The 24,545-nt window shown below is 38.8% G+C and overlaps 1 protein-coding gene across 1 annotated transcript in view; it reads left to right on the top strand.

Annotated features, from left to right (window-relative positions):
• LOC123936790 (transmembrane protease serine 11F) overlaps positions 1 to 23,997 on the top strand; it is a 37,971-nt gene extending 13,974 nt beyond the window's left edge. The window contains exons 4-10 of the mRNA XM_045997373.1: positions 372 to 436; positions 2,028 to 2,191; positions 4,537 to 4,575; positions 15,164 to 15,365; positions 16,922 to 17,181; positions 19,105 to 19,247; positions 23,839 to 23,997. Coding sequence (XP_045853329.1) covers positions 372 to 436; positions 2,028 to 2,191; positions 4,537 to 4,575; positions 15,164 to 15,365; positions 16,922 to 17,181; positions 19,105 to 19,247; positions 23,839 to 23,997 — 1,032 coding nt within the window. The remainder of the gene's footprint in view (positions 1 to 371; positions 437 to 2,027; positions 2,192 to 4,536; positions 4,576 to 15,163; positions 15,366 to 16,921; positions 17,182 to 19,104; positions 19,248 to 23,838) is intronic.
• Positions 23,998 to 24,545: the final 548 nt, after the last annotated feature.

Genomic DNA, 24,545 nt, shown 5'->3' on the forward strand with positions numbered 1-24,545 from the left:
TGCCTTTAAAAGTAGCATAGATACTTAAATTAATTTGACACTAGTCAAAATGAACATTATCAATAGTTTACTGTACACCAGGCAAGGTGTGAAATGTGTGATAAAACATCATTTCATTTAATCTTCAAAACAACTCTATGGGGTAGATATTATTTTATCCTGTTTTATAGAGACAATAAAATTACACAATTTTGTTCAAGTTATTTGTTTATGCAAGGATTAGAACCTCTTTTAGTCTTATCACTATGATAAACCAGTTCCAATCTGGGAATAAACTGAAACCGTCTTTGCCTCAACTCTTTAGAAAAGACAAGGAGTAGCATTTTTTTTTCTTTTTGACAAATACTTCTCTTGTTTATTTGTCTAACCAGATGTCTAGGATATTTCGACGTTCTGGAGGGAGTCGGTTTATCAAATCTCATGTCATCAAACTGAGGTATGTAAATTTAGTTTGCAACTTCAAACCTGTACCCGTAAGAAGTAGTCCATCAGCAGGACTTCCCAGCTCCTCCAAGCAAATCTCTGCAGGAAGACAGCGATTTCATTAACCCTGAGCAGTGCAGCTTCTACTGCGTAGACATTTTCCAGTTACAATAGGAAGATGTAAAGTGCTCTATGTGAAGAGTCCGTGTCAGTTATCAGGCAGTGGAAGGGGACGAATGGCACCGGTAAAGGACCTACTCCTTCAGCTCAGGGCTCAGAGGAATTTAGGACAGCTCTTTTCAGTTCTCCTCATGCTAAGCCTAGCCAACAACAGCAGATGATGACTTTCCCTGCAATAAGGTTTTTCTTTAATGCCACTGGATTTTTATTATTATTTCTAATACCTTTTCATTTTTTGTTCTGATAAAAGCCAATATGCATAAATTGAACATATATTTGTTGTAAGAGACTCAAATGAATTATTAGAATCCATCTCAAATATACTTTTTATATGATGTCCAAAATGCTTGGCATTTGCTGGCATAATATATCTTATTTTCTACCTACTTTGATAAAAAATTTTAAACTTTTTCTGTGGCTATCAATCAATATACGAATATAAGTATTTTTAATACTTATTTGTCTGCTTCACTTCTTGATGGTAGAGTAAATATACATGTGGTTAGGGAGCCCCTGCCTTTTCTTCTCTCCCCCTTTCTCCCTTTGTTCCTTCCTTACTTTGCTTTCTCCCTCCCTCCCTCCTTCCTTCCTTCTTTGATTCTTTATCTGTTTTAAGGTTAAAATCATCCTCAAAGGTCAACTGGAGGCTTTCTAGACCTATACATTATAGTATAATATGTGTTCCCTTTATCAAAAGATTTCCTTTAATAAGTGCTTTATCTAATTATCCACTTACCAAACACTTTTAACTGACCATCAAATCCCCCCAAATAAATGGCTTAACACAATAAAGGTTTACTTCATTTCCAAGGCAAAATTCAAAGAGTCAAAAGTGGCACGAGGGACGTGGGTGCTGAGGGAGATGTGGAATGGAAACTGCCTACTGGAACTTCAGCATCTGGTTGGCAAATACAAGAAGAGTGAAAGCATGGAGGGTGGTGTGAGAGGTGTCAGGGACCAGGCGGGAGGTGGGGTACATCTTTTCTGCCCACATTCCACTGCCCAGAATTCACTAGCGTTTTGATAAACTGCAAAGGAGGCCAGCAAATGAAATCTACCTCTGTGTTCAGGAGGCAAAGGTAGCTGGGTTTCATGAACACAGAGCATTGTCTCTCCCATACCACTGCTGAAAAATGATGTTGGTTATGATGGCTCAGAATGTCATGAAAAGCAAATGGTTAAATATATATAAAGCATGATTTCATGAACATCTCCTTCTCTCCCACTCCCCTGCAGACGATGAGCCACCTAAGAGCAAGAACAATTTTTTCAGCTACAAAACTGAGCCAGTATTTCTAGAGATAATTTAGAAATCTGATATACACAGATTTCATCTGTTGTTTTTTAAAATTCAGTGTGAATCTTAATAGGTAAGAGTAGTTAATGATGAGAGAGGTGGCTTTATCTCCTTTTTTTCTCTTCAGTCCAGATGAACACGGCGTGAAAATTCTTATGGTGCTCATGTTTCGATACCCATCTACTGATAGCACTGAGCAAATCAAGAAAAAAATTGAAAGGATTTTATATCAAAGTCTGGAGACAAAACAATTGCCTTTGACTATAAACAAACCATCCTTTACACTCACATGTAAGTCCTTTTACTATCTTTGTGGTTCCCTTGTAATCCTATTTTTCATAAGAATTTAGGTCAGTGTCTTCCATTTTAAGACTTCACCACTGATATACACATATCAGTGTAGAATAAAACTAAAATAAAAAATCACTATAAGGCAAACTTTAATTTTAGAAATTTATTTTCATATTTGATTAGGGCTTTTGCTAAGATTTCTAAGTTTTATCCAATAAAGCGTGTTGGATCTTTTCAAAAGCATGAGTGGATAAGTATTATTTTATGCCATTTTTTTAAAGATTTCACTTATTTATTTGACAGACAGAGATCACAAATAGGCAGAGAGGCAGGCAGAGAGAGAGGAGGAAGGAAGCAAGCTCCCCGCCGAGCAGAGAGCCTGATGTGGGGCTCGATGCCAGGACTCTGAGATCATGACCTGAGCCGAAGGCAGAGGCTTTAATCCACTGAGCTACCCAGGTGCCCTTATTTTCTGCCATTTTAAGGAAGCTGAGACTCAAGGATTAGCAAGCCTTAGGGTCAAAACTAAAGCACAGGTGTTCTGACTCCCCGAGGTCTTTACAGGTCACGTCCAGGGGTTATCTTCTACAGTATCAGGGAAACAGACATCTTTATGAAGGTTAACTCCCGGAGGACAAACCATTGACATGATCTATGAAGAGGTTCTCTAGATTATTTCCAATTTAAAATGATGTTTCATTCATTTCCTCATTTATTCCTTACAAAAAAAAAATCAGAAAAGTTTTGGTTTTTCCCAAAAGTAGAAGAAAATGAGGTCAAAATGTTCAGAAATTGAAACTACCTCACAGCTAGTTGGAATCCAAGCAGAAAGGCATAATAATGTGTTTCAAATGATAAGTCTCAAGGTCAGTACACAGTACCTACTGTGCCTTTTTAGTTCCTTACCCCTCCCCCCAAACACTAGCCTAAGTCTCACACACAGGTGTTCCAGTTGTGTTCACTGTTCTGATTAAGTACTTCAGCTATTTCTGATCTATTACCAAGAAATAAAGCTTGCCTTTTGGACTGGAAAGTCTTTTCCCTTTAAGCATCCATGAGTTTAAGAAAAAGATTGTCTAAAGGTAATTTCTCTGTTGTTGGAAATCAGGAAAATCCTTAAAATCCATGTTGAGATAGAAACCTCACACATAGGGCGCCTGGGTGGCTCAGTGGGTTAAAGCCTCTGCCTTCGGCTCAGGTCATGATCCCAGGGTCCTGGGATCGAGCCCTGCATAGGCCTCTCTGCTCTGCAGGGAGCCTGCTTCCTCCTCTCTCTCTGCCTGCCTCTCTGCCTAGTTGTGATTTCTCTCTGTCAAATAAATAAAATATTTAAAAAAAAGAAAAGAGGGTCACCTGGGTGGCTCAGTGGGTTAAAGCCTCTGCCTTCCACTCGGGCCATGATCCCAGGGTCCTGGGATCGAGCCCCGCATCGGGCTCTCTGCTCAGCAGGGAGCCTGCTTCTTCCTCTCTCTGCCTGCCTCTCTGCCTGCTTATGATCTCTCCCTCTGTCTAATAAATAAATAAAAAATCTTAAAAAAAAAAAAAGAAAAGAAAAGAAACCTCACACATATTAATGACAACTTTCATGAAGTAATTAGAAATAATGAAGAGTATGGTACCTACCTTAAGTATTAATTATATTCCAAAGTAAAACAAAACACCAAACCAAAACAAACAAACAATGAAACTAAAATGAACAAGAGAACTTTGAAGGGAAAAAAGATGTCAGAGAAGGGAAGCATCAAGTGTTATGGGTGGGTTCCTGGTGCCTGAGCTTCAACCTTCTACAACATCCATCTTGAAGAAGAATCCTCAGCCAGAGAAGGCCACCAACTTGCACTGAGTGAATTCCTATCCTTTGTAGACCAGGGCTGGAAATTGGGCTGTGAGGGACCTATTACGCCCTTATTTCCCTGGAGCTGCCCTTTCAACACTGGCCATCAGGCATACAACTGACACACATTGGCTGGTACATCTAGTATACCGAGCACCAGCTGTGATGGGAATTGGAGTTGCATCCTCGAGTTACACTGAAGTTCCCAAAGAAGGCAACCAGGGACATTTATCTTTAGCATTCTTTACTAATTTCCTAATTTCTTTTTCAGATCTCACAGTAAAAATCAGAAAACAAAAATGCTTTCTTTACATTTTACAATAAAATTATACATTTTGGACCAAATCAAATCAGAATTATGTATATATCAGTTGGCTATGAAAAATATCATACTCTTGAAATATGGATGCTCTGGATAATAAACGTTTCTTATAGTGACCATTTGAACAAAATCACATAAAAACAGGAACATATTCTTCTACCAACTAATTCAATGTTTTCTTTATTCCAGCTATCGACAGTAAAAAGATGAGGAATCTTCTCAACAGCCGTAAGTTTCCAAAACCAATAATTAACTATCCATTTTGTAACAAAGATAATGAATAAAAGCCACAGAAAAGTTAGAAGTAGAATTTATAAAGCCTTTTTTTGCTCACCTACTGTTTTTGTAAACCAAATACTTGGTGTTTTTATTACTGCTTACTTTTAATATTTAAAACATTTAAATTTTAAAATTTATACCAAATACAACATCGAGGTTTTTTTAAGTTTTTCACATTTATTTTAGAGAGACAGAGAGAGAGATACAGAGAACACAGTGGGGAGAGGCCGAGAGAGAGGATGAGAGAGAGAATCTCCAGCAGACTCCCCACTGATCATGGATCCTGATGCAGGGCTTGATCCTAGGACCCTGAGATCATGACCTGAGCCAAAATTAAGAGTCAGTAGCTCAGCCAACTGAGCCACCCAGATACCCATACAATTTCAAGTTTTATGACTTGCAGGAGGTAGTAAAAAAAAAATACATATTATTATTGATATTATAAGTTTTGTAACTATCTTTCTAATGTTGTATTTTAATATTCTCTCACAACTCAATAGAACGTTTTAAAGTGGTAACTAGTTAGGTTTTCTTCTGTTACGATTTCTCAGTTTTCTTGTATTCTTGCTGAAATATCTGGCATGTACATTTTCTGCCTTCCTGCTTCCATTTCCTTTAACTCAACTTCTTATGAGATTATTGGGTCATAAACTTTAACTATAAATTCTATACACATTATTCCATTTTTTACTAGTGTTTTGTTGTAGAGAAGAAATCTAAAACTGTTGCATTTTTTTATTCTTACATAGGTTACCTTTTTTGTTCTGGGGTGAATGTAGGAAATCTTTTTCCCTATAACTTTTTGCCAAGAGAGTGAGATGTAATCATATTTTGCACTGAATTTTGACTAGATATTATGGATGTTTTCAATCTGTATATTATTTTTTCTTGTTCTGGAAAAATGTTCTTCCATTATAAATTTGATGATTTCCATTCCAATTGTTCTATTTTTGTTGCTGTTCCTCAGGAACACAGGTGATTTATTTTAATTTCATTTTCTGCCCTCCATGTCAATCATTATTTCTAAGATCTTACCCATTATGTACTCCCCAAAACCACTTATCTCGGTTGTCTAGTGTCACTTTTTGTCTTCTTCCATGTGAATTTTATATCTCCTATGATGTGTTTGTGATTTCTTGAATTTTATTTAATTACAGACAGCTTTTATGTTATATGTACTCTCATCACTGTATATTTTTTTCCCTTATGTTTGGCTGCTTTTGTTACATTAAGATCATGTTTTCTTGTGCAACTGGCCTGATACCAAACACATGTCCTAAAATTTTTTGTAGAAAATAACTTTCAGAGATGTGTCTGTCTTCTGATTTTATATATCATCTGATTTGGGGGGCCCTAACCATGCCATACAGTTGGATGCAGGCTTAAGTTTTGATCTTAGATGCAGATTTATGAAAACGACATCAACCTCCCAGTTTGCACCACCGAATATAGCACTGATGTCAGTGCTCTTCCATTCACTGTTTAAATTGCTTTCATGGGGCGTCTCATTCTATTCTTGGTGCCATAACCAAATATCATGGACTGGGTGGTTTATAAATAGCAGAAATTTATTGCTAACAGTTCTGGAGGCTGGAAGTGTCAGATCAGGATGCCAGCAATGGTAAGTGAGGCACCTCTTCCAACTCACAGATTTCAAGTATCATCATGCCATGAGCAGAAGGGGTTAGGGATCTCTCTGGAAACTCTTTTTTTTTTTTTTTTTAGATTTTATTTATTTATTTGACAGAGAGAGATTGAGATCACAAGAAAGCAGAGAGGCAGGTGGAGAGAAAGGGGGAAGCAGGCTCCCTACTGAGCAGAGAGCCGGATGCCGGGCTCGAGCCCAGGACCCTGAGACCATGACTTGAGCTGAAGGCAGGGGCTTAACCCACTGAGCCACCCAGGTGCCCCTCTCTCTGGAAACTCTTTAATAAGGCAGTTGGACTCTTTAATAAGGCATAATCCCATTCATGGGACTCAGGGCTCCACCCTAGTGAGTTAAGCATCTCCCAAAGTCCTCACCTGTTAATACAATGACCTTGAAGAGTCAGGATTTTAACATAAATGTGAGAGGTTCACATTCAGACCACTTCATGGAGTAACTGCATTTTCATAGAACTTCTCATCTTTTCTGTATGTCCTGATAGGATGGTGTGCCAGGGAATGTGGCTTCTGCCTACATACAGAGAAAGAAATTTTATGAGTCACAGTGGGATGGTTTAAACTATAGTTTCTGCTTGGCTAGGAACAAGTGCAGTGTAGCTTTATTTCCTGGGTTGAGGAATCACAATAGCAGCGAGCCAAAGGCTTTGTCAAGCTTACCAGGATTCCCCACACAATTCTGGTTCACAGGTTAGAGCTTGTGTAGTCCAAGAAATTGCTTTCAACCCCCTTTGGATATTGCAGTTATTACCAGAATTTGTAATTTTTTTCATGTCTTTCCATAAGTTTTCGTGAATTTGCTCCTTTTGCCTTTGAAAAATAGCATAGACTCAGATTTTTCATCTACAATATGAGGATGACACCTAACATAGACAGTTATGAAAATTGGAGAAAATATATGTAACACGACATATAGGGCCTGGCTCAAAACTAGTAGATATTATTTATATTATTGTTACTTCTATGTCTATTTTAAGAGGAAGTTGGGCACTACCAATATGGCATTATATTAACCCAGAAATCCCATTTGTTCAATTTTATGGTCACTTTAAACTGGAGATATTTAATTCTGAGAAAATTATGATGAATCTATAAATATGATTTCAGGCATATATTTTAACCTGTTTCTGAAAAAATTCCTTTTTGAAAAAACTAGTATTTTTAATAAAAATGTAAATAATTGAGGAGGAGTCAAGATGGCGGAGAAGTAGCAGGCTGAGACTACATCAGGTAGCAGGAGATCAGCTCGATAGCTTATCTAAACATTGCAAACACCTACAAATCCAACTGGAGATCAAAGAGAAGAAGAACAGCAACTCTAGAAACAGAAAATCAACCACTTTCTGAAAGGTAGGACTGGCGGGGAAGTGAATCTAAAACGACGGGAAGATAGACCGCGGCGGGAGGGGCCGGCTCCCGGCAATCGGCAGAGGAACGGAGCACAAAATCAGGACTTTTAAAAGTCTGTTCCACTGAGGGACATTGCTCCAGAGGCTAAACCAGGGTGAAGCCCACGTGGGGTCAGCGTGGCCTCAGGTCCCGCAGGGTCACAGAAGGATCGGGGGTGTCGGAGTGTCGCAGAGCTCGCAGGTATTAGAACAGAGAAGCCGGCTGCAGAGACAGAGCCGAGGACTGAACTCTCAGCTCGGGGTTACCTTGAACTGGTCGCGGGCTGGGTGAGCTCGGAACGTGGCTAGAGGCTGGGGATATGGGAGTGATTGGGTGCTGTCCTCTGGGGGCGCACTGAGGAGTGGGGCCCCAGGCTCACGGCTCCACCGGGCCGGAGACTAGGAGGCCGCCATTTTCATTCCCGTCCTCCGGAACTCTACGGAAAGCGTTCAGGGAATGGAAGCTCCCAAAAGCGAACCCGAGCCGATTACTTAGTCCGGCCGCCGGTAAGGGCAGTGCAATCCCGCCTCGGGCAAAGACACTTGAGAGTCACTACAACAGGCCCCTCCCCCAGAAGATCAACAAAATATCCAGCCAGGACGAAGTTCATCTATCAAGGAAAGTAGGTTCAATTCCTAAGACAGCAGGGCAATTCCAGAGGAGGAGAAAGCAAAGCACGGAACTCATGGCTTTCTCCCCATGATTCTTTAGTCTTGCGGCTACTTCAATTTTTTTTTTCTTTTTTCAGTTTTTTTTCTTTTTTCTTCTTCTGCTAAATTTTTTAAAACTTTTACCCTTTTCTTTTTTAACGTTTTTTGACTAGTTTATCTGAATATATATATATTTTCTTTCTTTTTTATATTTTTTCTTTATTTGTTTTATTTTTTAAATTTTTTAAATTTTTTTCTTTTTTTTTTCCTGAACGTCTTTTTATCCCCTTTCTCCCCCCCACAATTTGGGGTCTCTTCTCATTTGCTTACAGCGCATTTTTCTGGGGTCTTTGCCACCCTTTTAGTATTTTATTTGATCCTTCATATCCTCTTATCTGGACAAAATGACAAGGCGGAAAAAATCACCACAAACAAAAGAACAAGAGGCAGTACCGAAGGCTAGGGACATAATCAACAGAGACACTGGTAATATGTCAGATCAAGAGTTCAGAATGACGATTCTGAACATTCTAGCCGGGCTCAAAAAAGGCATGGAAGATATTAGAGAAACCCTCTCTGGAGATATTAAAGCCCTTTCTGGAGAAATTAAAGAACTAAAATCTAACCAAGTTGAAATCAAAAAAGCTATTAATGAGGTGCAATCAAAAATGGAGGCTCTCACTGCTAAGATAAATGAGGCAGAAGAAAGAATTAGTGATATAGAAGACCAAATGACAGAGAATAAAGAAGCCGAACAAAAGAGGGACAAACAGCTACTGGACCATGAGGGGAGAATTCGAGAGATAAGTGACACCATAAGAGGAAACAACATTATTAGAATAATTGGGATTCCAGAAGAAGAAGAAACAGAGAGGGGAGCAGAAGGTCTATTGGAGAGAATTATTAGAGAGAATTTCCCTAATATGGCAAAGGGAACAAGCATCAAAATCCAGGAGATGCAGAGAACCCCCCTCAAAGTCAACAAGAATAGGTCCACACCCCGTCACCTAATAGTAAAATTTACAACACTTAGTGACAAAGAGAAAATCCTGAAAGCAGCCTGAGAAAAGAAGTCTGTAACATACAATGGTAAAAATATTAGATTGGCAGCAGACTTATCCACAGAGACCTGGCAGGCCAGGAAGAGCTGGCATGATATATTCAGAGCACTAAACGAGAAAAACATGCAGCCAAGAATACTCTATCCAGCTAGGCTATCATTGAAAATAGAAGGAGAGATAAAAAGCTTCCAGGACAAACAAAAACTGAAAGAGTTTGCAAACACCAAACCAGCTCTACAGGAAATATTGAAAGGGGTCCTCTAAGCAAAGAGAGAGCCTAAAAGTAGTAGATCAGAAAGGTACAGAGACAATATACAGTAACAGTCACCTTACAGACTAATAATGGCACTAAATTCATATCTCTCAATAGTTACCCTGAATGTTAACGGGCTAAATGCCCCAATCAAAAGACACAGGGTATCAGAATGGATAAAAAAACAAAACCCATCAGTATGTTGCCTACAAGAAACTCATTTTAGACGCGAAGACACCTCCAGATTTAAAGTGAGGGGGTGGAAAACAATTTACCATGCTAATGGGCATCAGAAGAAAGCTGGGGTGGCAATCCTTATATCAGATCAATTAGATTTTAAGCCAAAGACTATAATAAGAGATGAGGAAGGACACTATATCCTACTCAAAGGGTCTGTCCAACAAGAAGATCTAACAATTTTAAATATCTATGCCCCTAACGTGGGAGCAGCCAACTATATCAACCAATTAATAACAAAATCAAAGAAACACATCAATAATAATACAATAATAGTAGGGGACTTGAACACTCCCCTCACTGAAATGGACAGATCATCCAAGCAAAAGATCAACAAGGAAATAAAGGCCTTAAATGACACACTGGACCAGATGGACATCACAGATATATTCAGAACATTTCATCCCAAAGCAACAGAATACACATTCTTCTCTAGTGCACATGGAACCTTCTCCAGAATAGATCACAGCCTGGGTCACAAATCAGGTCTCAACTGGTATCAAAAGATTGGGATCATTCCCTGCATATTTTCAGACCACAATGCTCTGAAGCTAGAACTCAATCACAAGAGGAAAGCTGGAAAGAACCCAAATATATGGAGACTAAACAGCATCCTTCTAAAGAATGAATGGGTCAACCAGGAAATTAAAGAAGAACTGAAAAAATTCATGGAAACAAAAGATAATGAAAACACAACAGTTCAAAATCTGTGGGACACAGCAAAGGCAGTCCTGAGAGGAAAATATATAGCGGTACAAGCCTTTCTCAAGAAACAAGAAAGGTCTCAAGTACACAACCTAACCCTACACGTAAAGGAGCTGGAGAAAGAACAAGAAAGAAACCCTAAACCCAGCAGGAGAAGAGAAATCATAAAGATCAGAGCAGAAATCAATGAAATAGAAACCAAAAATACAATAGAAAAAATCAATGAAACTAGGAGCTGGTTCTTTGAAAGAATCAATAAGATTGATAAACCCCTGGCCAGACTCATCAAAAAGAAAAGAGAAAGGACCCAAATAAATAAAATCATGAATGAAAGAGGAGAGATCACAACTAACACCAAAGAAATACAGACAATTATAAGAACATACTATGAGCAACTCTACGCCAACAAATTTGACAATCTGGAAGAAATGGATGCATTCCTAAAGACATATAAACTACCACAACTGAACCAGCAAGAAATAGAAAACCTGAACAGGCCCATAACCAGTAAGGAGATTGAAACAGTCATCAAAAATCTCCAAACAAACAAAAGCCCAGGGCCAGACGGCTTCCCAGGGGAATTCTACCAAACATTTAAAGAAGAACTAATTCCTATTCTCCTGAAACTGTTCCAAAAAATAGAAATGGAAGGAAAACTTCCAAACTCATTTTATGAGGCCAGCATCACCTTGATCCCAAAATCAGACAAGGATCCCACCAAAAAAGAGAACTACAGACCAATATCCTTGATGAACACAGACGCAAAAATTCTCACCAAAATACTAGCCAATAGGATTCAACAGTACATTAAAAGGATTATTCACCACGATCAAGTGGGATTTATTCCAGGGCTGCAGGGTTGGTTCAACATCCACAAATCAATCAATGTGATACAACACATTAATAAAAGAAAGAACAAGAACCATATGATACTCTCAATAGATGCTGAAAAAGAATTTGACAAAGTACAGCATCCCTTCCTGATCAAAACTCTTCAAAGTGTAGGGATAGAGGGCACATTCCTCAATATTATCAAAGCCATCTATGAAAAACCCACTGCAAATATCATTCTCAATGGAGAAAAACTGAAAGCTTTTCCACTAAGGTCAGGAACAAGGCAGGGATGTCCATTATCACCACTGCTATTCAACATAGTACTAGAAGTCCTAGCCTCAGCAATCAGACAACAAAAAGAAATTAAAGGCATCCAAATTGGTAAAGAAGAAGTCAAACTATCACTCTTCGCAGATGATATGATACTATATGTGGAAAACCCAAAAGACTCCACTCCAAAACTGCTAGAACTTGTACAGGAATTCAGTAAAGTGTCAGGATATAAAATCAATGCACAAAAATCAGTTGCATTTCTGTACACCAACAACAAGACAGAAGAAAGAGAAATTAAGGAGTCAATCCCATTTACAATTGTACCCAAAACTATAAGATACCTAGGAATAAACCTAACCAAAGAGGCTAAGAATCTATACACAGAAAATTATAAAGTACTCATGAAAGAAATTGAGGAAGACACAAAGAAATGGAAAAATGTTCCATGCTCCTGGATTGGAAGAATAAATATTGTGAAAATGTCCATGCTACCTAAAGCAATCTACACATTTAATGCAATCCCTATCAAAATACCATCCATTTTTTTCAAAGAAATGGAACAAATAATCCTAAAATCTATATGGAACCAGAAAAGACCTCGAACAGCCAAAGGAATATTGAAAAAGAAAGCCAAAGTTGGTGGCATCACAATTCCAGACTTCAAGCTCTATTACAAAGCTGTCATCATCAAGACAGCATGGTACTGGCACAAAAACAGACACATAGATCAGTGGAACAGAATAGAGAGCCCAGAAATCGACCCTCAACTCTATGGTCAACTAATCTTCGACAAAGCAGGAAAGAATGTCCAATGGAAAAAAGACAGCCTCTTCAATAAATGGTGCTGGGAAAATTGGACAGCCACATGCAGAAAAATGAAATTGGACCACTTCCTTACACCACACACGAAAATAGACTCCAAATGGATGGAGGATCTCAATGTGAGAAAGGAATCCATCAACATCCTTGAGGAGAACGCAGGCAGCAACCTCTTCGACCTCAGCCATAGCAACATCTTCCTAGGAACAACGGCAAAGGCAAGGGAAGCAAGGGCAAAAATGAACTATTGGGATTTCATCAAGATCAAAAGCTTTTGCACAGCAAAGGAAACAGTTAACAAAACCAAAAGACAACTGACAGAATGGGAGAAGATATTTGCAAACGACATATCAGATAAAGGGCTAGTATCCAAAATCTATAAGGAACTTAGCAAACTCAACACCCAAAGAACAAACAATCCAATCAAGAAATGGGCGGAGGACATGAACAGACATTTCTGCAAAGAAGACATCCAGATGGCCAACAGACACATGAAAAAGTGCTCCACGTCACTCGGCATCAGGGAAATACAAATCAAAACCACAATGAGATATCACCTCACACCAGTCAGAATGGCTAAAATTAACAAGTCAGGAAATGACAGATGCTGGAGAGGATGTGGAGAAAGGGGAACCCTCCTCCACTGTTGGTGGGAATGCAAGCTGGTGCAACCACTCTGGAAAACAGCATGGAGGTTCCTCAAAATGTTGAAAATAGAACTACCCTATGACCCAGCAATTGCACTACTGGGTATTTACCCTAAAGATACAAACGTAGTGATCCGAAGGGGCACGTGTACCCGAATGTTTATAGCAGCAATGTCTACAATAGCCAAACTATGGAAAGAACCTAGATGTCCATCAACAGATGACTGGATAAAGAAGAGGTGGTATATATACACAATGGAATACTATGCAGCCATCAAAAGAAATGAAATCTTGCCATTTGCGACGACGTGGATGGAACTAGAGTGTATCATGCTTAGTGAAATAAGTCAATCGGAGAAAGACAACTATCATATGATCTCCCTGATATGAGGACATGGAGATGCAACATGGGGGGTTAGGAGGATAGGAGAAGAATAAATGAAACAAGATGGGATTGGGAGGGAGACCAACCATAAATGACTCTTAATCTCACAAAACAAACTGGGGGTTGCTGGGGGAAGGTGGGATTGGGAGAGGGGGAGGGGGCTATGGACATTGGAGAGGGGAGGCGAACCATAAGAGTCTATGGACTCTGAAAAACAACCTGAGGGTTTTGAAGGGTCAGGGGTGGGAGGTTGGGGGAACAGGTGGTGGGTAATAGGGAGGGCACGTTTTGCATGGAGCACTGGGTGTTGTGCAAAAACAATGAATACTGTTATGCTGAAAAAAATAAATAAAATGGGAAAAAAAAGGTTGATATCCAGGATCTATAAAGAACTCCTCAAACTCAACATACACAAAACAATAATCATATCAAAAAATGGGCAGAAGATATAAACAGACACTTTTCCAATAAAGACATACAAATGGCTATCAGACACATGAAAAAATGTTCATCATCACTAGCCATCAGGGAGATTCAAATTAAAACCACATTGAGATATCACCTTACACCAGTTAGAAAAAAAAAATGTAAATAATTGAAAGTTCCATTAATAGGGGCTCCTACCTGGCTAGTCGGTAAAGCATGCCACTCTTGAGTGTAGGGTCATGAGTTTGAGCCCCACATTAGGTATAGAGCTTATTTTTAAAAGATAAAAATAAGGGTGCATGTGTGGCTCAGTCAAGTAAGCATCTGACTTGATTTTGGCTCAGGTCGTGATCTCTTTCAGGGTCCTAAGATGGAGCCCCATATTAAGTTCTGGGCTCAGCACAGAGTCTGCTTGTCCCACTTTTTTCCCCTCTGCTCTTCCCCTCCCTAACCCCCTCACCGCTTTCTCTCTCTCTCATAGATAACTAAATACATAAATACATAAATAAATAAAATCTCTGAACAAATAAAAAATAAAAGTCACATTAATAAAATATATCAGTATGTTTTCAGGTCTTATTGAGGTTGATTGAAGTCTAACAAATTCAGAGTTTGTTGCCAGGGAATCAGAATTTTTTTAGAAACTTAGACTTTGAAATTTTAGAAAATCAAAAATATCATGATTAAGACTATTTAAATTCAGGGCTTGCAAAGGCAATGTATAAATTCATGTCAAGGGAGAATCATAACCTGCATTCAGTACTGGGCTCTCTCTCAGGGGCAAGAACACACAAATTTGATGTAGATCCTCCAAATCTTATGTCACTTACCAGCTGGGCGACCTCTATCAATTTAAGTTCTCTTTCCAAGGCTCCTTTTGTGTTGTTATAAATAAACCTAAAACATTTAGTAGAGGATCTATATATTTTTAATGTTCAATAAATGTTTTATCTATTTATTCATCTATATAGGCTTAATAGACAGAGAAGTTAATTCCCGGGCTGTTAGTATTTCTTTTGAACCTCACAGGATCAGGTTGACCCCTATGGACTAACCTCGGATGCTGAGTCCTAGGAAGGGGTTAAAAACAGCAGGCACAATGGACTGCCAAAGCATCTGTACCCAGTGCAAATCAGCATACATTCTTTTCCTCCTCTTTTTCATGAAAACGATCTAACATTATATTTCTGTGACAGGCTGTGGAATAAGGATGACATCTTCAAACATGCCTTTACCAGCATCCTCCTCTACTGAAAGGATTGTCCAAGGGAGGGAAACAGCTCTGGAAGGGGAGTGGCCATGGCAGGTCAGCCTCCAGCTCAAAGGGGCCGGCCATCAGTGTGGAGCCAGCCTCATCAGTAACACCTGGCTGCTCACAGCAGCTCACTGCTTCCGCAAGTAAGTTCGAACGGCTGTTGTGAGTCTTCCTTGCCCAGTCATCAGCTGTCACCAATTCAACCTTGGGAAGAGTCCAGCTCAGCAGTTTCCCCTCTGCTCCATTCCGAGTGGGTCCTGCTCTGTCCTCTGAATGCATGACACTTGCTCTACACCTCCTTCACGCGCTCCCCTCTCTCTTTTCTCAGTATTTATGATGTTTGGTTTGTATCACTCTCATGGCTCCTAGCACGTATTTTCCTATATTGTCATGACACTAGTGTTATCTTTCCTACTATATCGTAAATTATTTTAGTATAAGGACTGACTGTTATACACATAACAAGTATAAACCCTTCCACGTGCTCAAGGAGAAAATTCAGTTGTTTCTGTTAATCATTCTTTTCTCCTGAGTAACATATACAGTTGGATGCAGGCTTAAGTTTTGATCTTAGGTGCAGAGGGCCTCTAACAGAGGGCTATCTATCCTCCCTCTGTCGACATCCGCCATCACTTTAAAAATAAGATAAAATAAAGGGTATCACTCTTGGAGCTCTTCCTTCAAGAACCCATGTGGGCTCTGTGGTCCAGAAAGGGGTGTAGATGACTGGAGGGACCTATCACCTGTCCCATTGTCCCCACCATTTTGAAGACTGGTCCTATACAACCTGATAGGAGTGTGATGCTTGGGCTTTCACAGCTATAGTTTTTAAGACTCAGCTGTGTTAATTCACATGCATAGACTTACCCAGGCACCATGTTGCCCCAGGAGGTCAAGCACACATCATCTTTTCCTCCCTGAGGTTTCTTTTAAATTCTCAAAAGATAAAAGCTCTGAGTAAAGCCCTGGCCAGTGGCACTGTTCACATTCCCTTTCAGAGAAAACTATGCTTGGTAATATGAGGAGAGTCTTGACCATTCTTCCAAGGGTAACACCCAAATTGTTCCAAGGTGGCTACACCTTTCTTTATGTGTAGAGGTGTGATGAGAATAAACTAAGGAATTTAAGGTGATTGTCACTCTCTCACTAGAGAAGAAAAAAGAGATTCACTTATATACATTTACAATCCTCAGAATAACTAACATTTTGCATTGGGGGAACTTGAGTTCCACTAATTAAAGACTTTCTGATTTGGGGGTTAACATAGTCCTCCAAGCTTTGTACTTGTTTTGGAGAGTGACTTCCATTTTAGTTTATGACAGACCTTTATTTACATAAATTTAACATAAATAAACCCAGAATGTCAATTTTATAATATCTAGTGAGGAATATAAGATACAGTGATTGAAGTACACATCTCAGCAGGCCCAGGGCAGCCTCTGTGTGACAACAGACTTAACAGGAACCAGCCACTGAGTGTGGTAAAGTAGAGATAACTGGTGACCTTCATAAGAGAAATCAGTATTATGGTATGATGGGGATGGGAATAAATTCAAGAGAGAATGGAAGACAGACTTGGATACTGTGAGGTTAGAGATTTTTTCGGAGCATAATCCCAATAGTTGGGAGAAATACAATCTCAGTCTCTTTTAAAGGATGCCCTTAAACATCACAAACCTGACCCTTTCATTTTTTGCAGAAATAAAGATCCAAGTCAATGGATTGCTACTTTTGGTACAACAATAACACCACCCGCAGTGCAACGAAGCCTGGGGAAAATTATCATTCATGAAAACTACCACAGAGAAACAAATGAAAATGACATTGCTTTGGCTCAGCTTACTACTCGAGTTAAGTTTTCGAATATAGTCCAGAGAGTTTGCCTTCCAGATTCATCTATAAAGTTGCCACCTAAAACAAGTGTATTTGTCACAGGTTTCGGATCCATTGTAGATGATGGTGAGTAGTTCAACCTAATATACTTAGTGCAAATTTGTCTTGAGCTCTAACAAGCTGTCCTAGGGAATCCATTTTCAAACTTTTCATGAAAATAATGTTGATATCTTTAGTGTATATGGCCCAGAGTAGAACTGGAATCTGCGGGTTAAAAAAAGGAAAAGGAATCAGGTCTCTTTCATTGAGTTCACAATTAATTATAGCAGTGGTGAGAAAGGGGAGAAGCTAATATAGAAGAAAAGAACAGACTGTTTCGGTGCTACAAGAAGGGACAAAATACTATGGGCTACAGGGGAGTAAATGATTCTAAATTGTACATTTCCCAGATGAAGAAACTCCTAGTTAACATACAGTTCAGATCACGATCTTAATGATAGCTTTTTTAAAAAAGATTTATTTATTTTAGGGAAAGAGAGTGTATGCATATAAGTGGGAGGGGGGCCAGAAGCAGAGGGAGAGAAGGAAAAAGAGAGAGAGAGAATCTCAAGCAGATTCTATACTAAGCACAGAGGACAACACAAGCTTTGATCTAACAACCCTGAGACCATGACTTGAGCTGAAACCTGAGTCAGATGCTTAACCAGCTGAGCCACATAGGCACTCAGTGATAGCTTTTTTCTTTTTTCTTTTCTTTTCTTTTTTTTTCCCTTCTTTTCTTTCCTTTTTTCTCCTTTATCTCTCTCTCTCTCTTGTCTAAATGTTTCCTCATTTTAATGAGGATTTCTGATGATTGTAAATGTCAAAGTGTTTTGTGAATGTTTTGAGAATTTTCATTTGGGTTAGTTAATTTAACATATATTTATTTTCATCTGTCTCAGCTCCTGGGTGGTTGAAAGAAACAAGTTTTATAAATGAAAGACCAGAACTGAAAAGTTTTAGTTATTAGCTCATTCCACTCTAAAGAGAGAGATTAGCTGAATGTTTTAAAGTGGGAAATAAGGAATGTTTAAGCTTCTATCAAAGATCATCCTGAAGAAAGTAAGAGACACATGCTAATATATCTTTATTTTTAAAGATTTTATTTATTTATTTGAGAGAGAGGGAGAGAGAGTACAAGCAGGGGGTTAGTGAAGAGAGAAAAGGAGAAATAGACTCCCTGCTGAGCAGGGACCCAGATGCAGGGCTGGATCCCAGGACCCTGAGATCATGACCTAAGCTGAAGACAGACACTTAACTAACAAAGCCACCCAGGTGCCCCTGGCTTTTCTTTACTTGACAAAACTCTATTATACATAAAATTTCCCAAATGCCCCATGCATGTCCAACTGGACTTTGTGAGATGTTGCTAAAAGTCTCCTTTCAGGTTCTCTGCCTTTATCACTAGTTTAGGACTACTCACCAACAGTTTCGTTCTGGAGTCCTAAGCTACATCCTTCCTTCCCATAACCACCAGCCTTGCTCTGTACTGGCATCAGATTGCTGGCATATCTTGGGCAGTGGTTGTTTCCCAAGCTTCAAGGCACCCCTAAATAATGCACATAGCACAGAATAGGGCAAATAGCTCTGTGCAACTCATGCACGGTTTATTTTTGACTATCTCAGAAAACAAATGTACTTCCCTTAGCCTTGATTTCCGTATACAGAAAGGGTACCAGTTGGTCAAGATGAGTGGAATGAACCCTCTCTTCACGGAAAAAAAAGTGTATACACACACTATTACATATAACTGTAGGGGTTCTAATAACTTGAAGATTCACAAATATGATATAGTATTGGGGTATGTATGTTTATAGTTCCTTGCATTTAGGCATTTATCATACAGAACATAAATTAGGCAATAAGTAATTATAATTAATGTTTATATTTTTGTGTTTTTGTGTTTTTGTTCCTAGGAATGTACAACATATGTGTTTTCCATGTTTTAGATACAGTTATATTCAAAGAATACATGTTTTGTTTGTGTGTGTATGTTTGCTTGTGTAATAGGACCCACACAAAATAAACTTCGGCAAGCCAGGGTGGAAACCATAAGCACTGATGTGTGTAATAGGAAGGATGTATACGATGGCTTGATCACTTCAGGAATGCTGTGTGCTGGATTCATGGAAGGACAAGTAGATGCATGTAAAGTAAGTCCAAAGTCAAGGTCAAAACTTGGAAAAGAAAATTTCCATTAGCTATTTCTAAATTTGGCATATATTTCCCCCAGGCGAGGAAAAAAAGTCACTTATTTCACTAAGAATTCAGTTTATTTAATAATCATAATATTAAAAATTCTTGTATTGAGTGTTTATGTAGGCCAAGCCAAGTGCTAAGCACATTATATATATTATTTCATTTACTATAGTGAAATTGAAGAGATACTGTTACGCCTATTTTATAAATTAGGAGATTAAAGTCTGTTGCTCCCTATTTCTGGTTCAAACAATTACTCTTCTGTTCTGTTTTGTTTTTGTTTTTTTTAACAAAATTGGAAACAAAAGACAGAGAAAGCTGTCCTCTGAAGACCACTTTATTCAGCTCTGGCATCATCTCTCTTGCATCTTGTTTTCATCCCCTGGCCTCCAAGTCTCTCTCTTTGTCCCTCTCACTCTTCAGTGACCTTGACACCTGAAACACATTTCCTCTCCGTCCCAAGACTGCAGTACTAACACAGACCCTTTGAAATGCTGGGCTCTAAGTTACTAGACCTCCGAACCCCCTTGATCTTCACTTCTTGTCAGTCACTATTTCTAGGGTCACATCTTGAACCTTCTCACCAAAAATTGTTGCATCTCCAAAAATACTAATTCCCCAAATCTTCCTATTTAACAATTATCTTCAATCCTTCCTGTGTGCATTTCAAACTATTCCTGCTCCCTAGTCCACACTCTATATTACACCCCAACCTACCAGTCCTCACCCCCAAACATACATGGCACACATATATAGATTGAATCCTTTCATTGTTTTATTTTGCCCTTTAGATTTTATCACCATCCAGTATACAGTATATTTTATTTAGATGGTTGTTTCTCCTGCTAAACTAGAATATAAACTTCATGAAGACACAGATTTTGAGGGGGTGTCTGTTTGATTTACTACTGTATTACCAAGAGCTAACACAGTGCCTGGCACAAAAATTTGTTGGCTGAATAAAATATCACTTATCTTCAACTTCATAAGGACCTACAGACCATTGCTTCTTTGCCTTATCATATTCCATTAGTCCTTTCTTCTACTGTCAATTTGTCCAACTTAGATTTCACTATTAATCATTTTCTGAACACTTCTGCTAATATTTCAAGTTCTCTTGTTGATCTCTCTTTTCAGTGTTTCTGTCTGACAAAGTCCCAAAGCTGGAAGAACTTAATTATCTAATCTCTCTTTCTCTCTGCCTATACCTATGAAGTCAAATGCTCCTGGAAAAAATACAACAGAACACATTGGTTCTACTATAGTAGGTTCTAGATAATAAAAGTGACAATCCTACTATTTTTGTTTGTTTTTTCCAAATCCACCTTTCTCTGAATGTTCCCAACATTTTCCACTTTCCCTAATTTCCGTGGGGTTTTTTTAAATCTTTTTGATCTCAACTGATGATTTTGTTTTCAAGTTTTCAAAGAAAAATATGTCATAAGCAGAGAATTTCCTCATCTTCCTAGCACCAAGCAGGCAGACCTACCTTCATATAAACCCATCTCATCCACCTTCAGCTTAGGTCACAACAGAAAAGTAACCTATTTTCTAGGCTGATCCCTTCTCTGCTCAGGTTCTTCTTGGCTTTGGGGGAAGTTTACATTAACATTATTTTCTTTCTTTTCATAGTCAACATTTCTCTTGTAGCTAGATCATTTTCTATTCATCTCTCTTAAGTTAGGTGGGAAAAAAAAAACAACAACAACTTTTTCTTGACCCATAACGCCTCCAACCAGCACCACATCTTATCTCTTTACTATGAAATATTGGGGGAAATGTCCATACCCATTATCTCAATTTTCTCACCTCCCTTCAAACCATCTCAATATAGTTTCTGCCCTGTCACTTCATCAAAACAGCTCTTCCTGAGGTTTCCACTGACCCCCCCCCATGACTTCCAATAAATGTATTTTTTCCATTTCATTTTATTTTATTTCTTTTCAGTATTCCAAAATTCATTTTTTATGCATCACACCCAGTGCTCCATGCAATACGTGCCCTCCATAATACCCACCACCAGGCTCACCCATCCCCCCACCCCCCTCCTCTTCAAAAGCCTCAGTTTGTTTCTCAGAGTCCACAGTCTCTCATGCTTTGTCTCCCCCTCCAATTTCCCCCAACTCACTTTCTCTCTCCATCTCCCCATGTCCTCCATGTTATTCCTTATGCTCCACAAGTAAGTAAAACCATACGATACTTGACTTTCCCTGCTTGACTTATTTCACTCAGCATAATCTCTTCTAGTCCCGTCCATGTTGGTATAAAAGTTGGGTATTCATCCTTTCTGATGGAGGCATAATACTCCATTGTATATATGGACCATATCTTCTTTATCCATTCATCCATTGAAGGTCATCTTGGTTCTTTCCACAATTTGGCGACTGTGGCCATTGCTGCCATGAACATTGGGGTACAGGGAGCCTTTCTTTTCATTACATCTGTATCTTTGGAGTAAATACCCAATAGTGCAATTGCAGGGTCATAGGGAAGCTCTACTTTTAATTTCTTAAGGATTCTCCACTCTATTTTCCAAAGTGGCCACACCAATTTGCATACCCACCAACAGTTTAAGAGGGTGCCCCTTTCTCCACATCCTCTCCAACACTTGTTGTTTACTGTCTTGTTAATTTTGTCCTATTCTTTTTTTTCCCCCACCTCTTAGCACCGTTTAATAATGATTACCTCTCCCTCTTTCTTGTCTTCCTTGACTTGTAATGATGTTCATCTTACATCTCTGCTTTTCTCTTTCCTTTCTTTTCAAGTTCATTCTCTTAATCCTAGCCATTAAATTTTGATCTATTCTGTCCCTGCTCTTCTTTTTATGCTATACTTTCTCTCTAAAAGATCTGACTTTCTTCCTTATCTCCAAATGCCATCCTTTGACAGATGATTCACAAATTTATACTTTTAGTCCCAACCTCCCCTTTGATCTCCAGACGTACATATTCAACTCCTACTTGGAAACTCCCCTAGGATATTTCAAAGGTATCTCAAATTCAGAATAGTACACCTGATTTTGCTTTTCTGCCTCCCCACCTGATTTTCTTTCTTTTTCTCTAGAAACAACATCTCCTATAATTCTGTTCAGCCCCAGATAGAAGGCACTCTAGATTTCTTTCCCTACCCCTTAGCCAATTGATACCTAATCCCAAGGATTTTACTTCCTTAAATATCTCTATCATCTCTTGCTTCCCTTTCCCTACTTTTTCCTTACCGCTCCCCCAAAGGAATTAGTCATCTAGCTAATTTCCTTATATTCACACTTATGCTCCTTTACTACATTAGTCAAATGAAAGCCAGGATGATTTCTGATAAGGTGCTAATCTGATCATGTCAAAATCCTTAAAACACTTCAGTGGGTTACCTTCTTTCTTAAGATAGAAAATATAACTTCTAAGAAAGATCCACAGGGTTCCTCAAGAGCTAGTTCTCCTGACTTCTTCAGCTTCATCACACACCACTTGCCCCCTTGCTGTTTTCTCTTCAGTCCCTCTTTTTTATTCCCCAGACATTTGCGTATACCAGGCTCCTCCATGCTTCAGAGCATTTGTAGTGTCTTTTGCTCTGCCTAGAACATGTTATATCACCACCTTCCTTTTCATGGTTAAATCATTTAGATATCAACTCAATTACATCTCATCAAGAAAAACTTTCTTGACCTCCCTGACCAGTCACATTCCCCTATGTATGTTTCCTTAGCATTTATCATAGCTGTCACTTTGCATTTATTTATGGGCTTGTTTAATGTTTTTATAACCTAAACTTCAAGTTTATGGTATGGGGACCATTCACTTTCAGTTATCATTGAATCCTGAATGCCCTTCAAAATGCCTGGGACACATAATTGGAACTCAACAGATAGGTGATAAAAGAACAAATGAATGAGGTAGAAGGGGCACAGAGAAGTTAAGTATCTTATCCTAAGTCACACAGTCAGTACTTAATAGAGCTAGTCCTGAAACCTGACAGTTCAATGACTAAGATCACTCTTTCAACCTCTACATGTGTATCTGTTTATTTACATAATTGTCCTTGTCCCAAAACAGATTTAAAGGGGCTTATATAAAATTAAGCAAGCAAGCATAAATTAGAATTAGGGGCATGAAAGACAAGGAGACCAAGAATCAATCTATAATACAGAGTCTACCTAATGATATTCAGAGAGCATCAAAACTTTCCACCTATTCTTGCAAATGTTAACTTCATATTTAATATTTTATATACGTATGTACTTACTAAGCCATGCATGAAGTGTCTAATCAAACTAACAAAAAAAAATCTAAGAATGTTGAACCAGGAAATAATGTAAAAATTCCACATGAATAAAGTTTAGTCTTTCTGGGAAACAATGCACTTTAATGTTTAGGACAAAATTGTATCTCAATTCAGAGAAACATTATATAATCTATCTCTAATCTGGCTGCCTATACCATGTACTAATTTCCTTTTCTTTTCCCCCCTGTGGAAGAGAGAGGATTGTAATGACCTTCCTCCTAAATTAGAGTTAATAATTTTAAATATATTTTTGGTTTTTTTTTCAAGGGTGATTCTGGTGGACCGCTGGTTTATGATAATCATGACATCTGGTACTTAGTTGGTATAGTAAGTTGGGGACAATCGTGTGCTCTTCCCAAAAAACCTGGGGTTTACACCAGAGTGACTCAGTATCGAGAATGGATTGCCTCCAAGACTGGTATCTAGTGTGAATTGTCCATGAACTTCATCCATGTCACATGAAGCTGCAATGCCTGCATATGGTATATAATTTATAATCCTGTGGTTTGGATCAGTGGTTTTTCTGGATGTCAAGAAATCCTGACTCAGACCAATCTAGTATCACAAGGTGGTCTTTGCATACAAGTGACTGAACTCCTTCTCTGCCCTGAGGGAGGAAGACACAGCAAACGGCAATAACACCAACTCCTCACTCACAAGAGAAACTGTGATACTTATTAATAAGATCAGTATTTATAAATGGTTTCCCCCACGGAAGACAAAGAACATCACTTTTCACAGGATATGAGGAGCTGCTGGGGCTGCCAAAAACCTACTGTCCCTGGAGCACCTGTAACTCTTGTTGCAAAATATCACTCCCTGAGAATTCGGAGTTTCAACATTCTGGGACTGATAGCTGGACATTCAATGGCTAGAATGGAGAAGCACGGATTTACAATATAACGTGAACTCCAGCCAGGGTTTGTGAATAATAATACAAAGGATTATCATTAATTAACAAGAAGAGTCGCCAC

The sequence above is a fragment of the Meles meles genome, chromosome 2 (assembly GCF_922984935.1).
Source record: "Meles meles chromosome 2, mMelMel3.1 paternal haplotype, whole genome shotgun sequence".
Lineage (NCBI taxonomy): Eukaryota > Metazoa > Chordata > Mammalia > Carnivora > Mustelidae > Meles > Meles meles.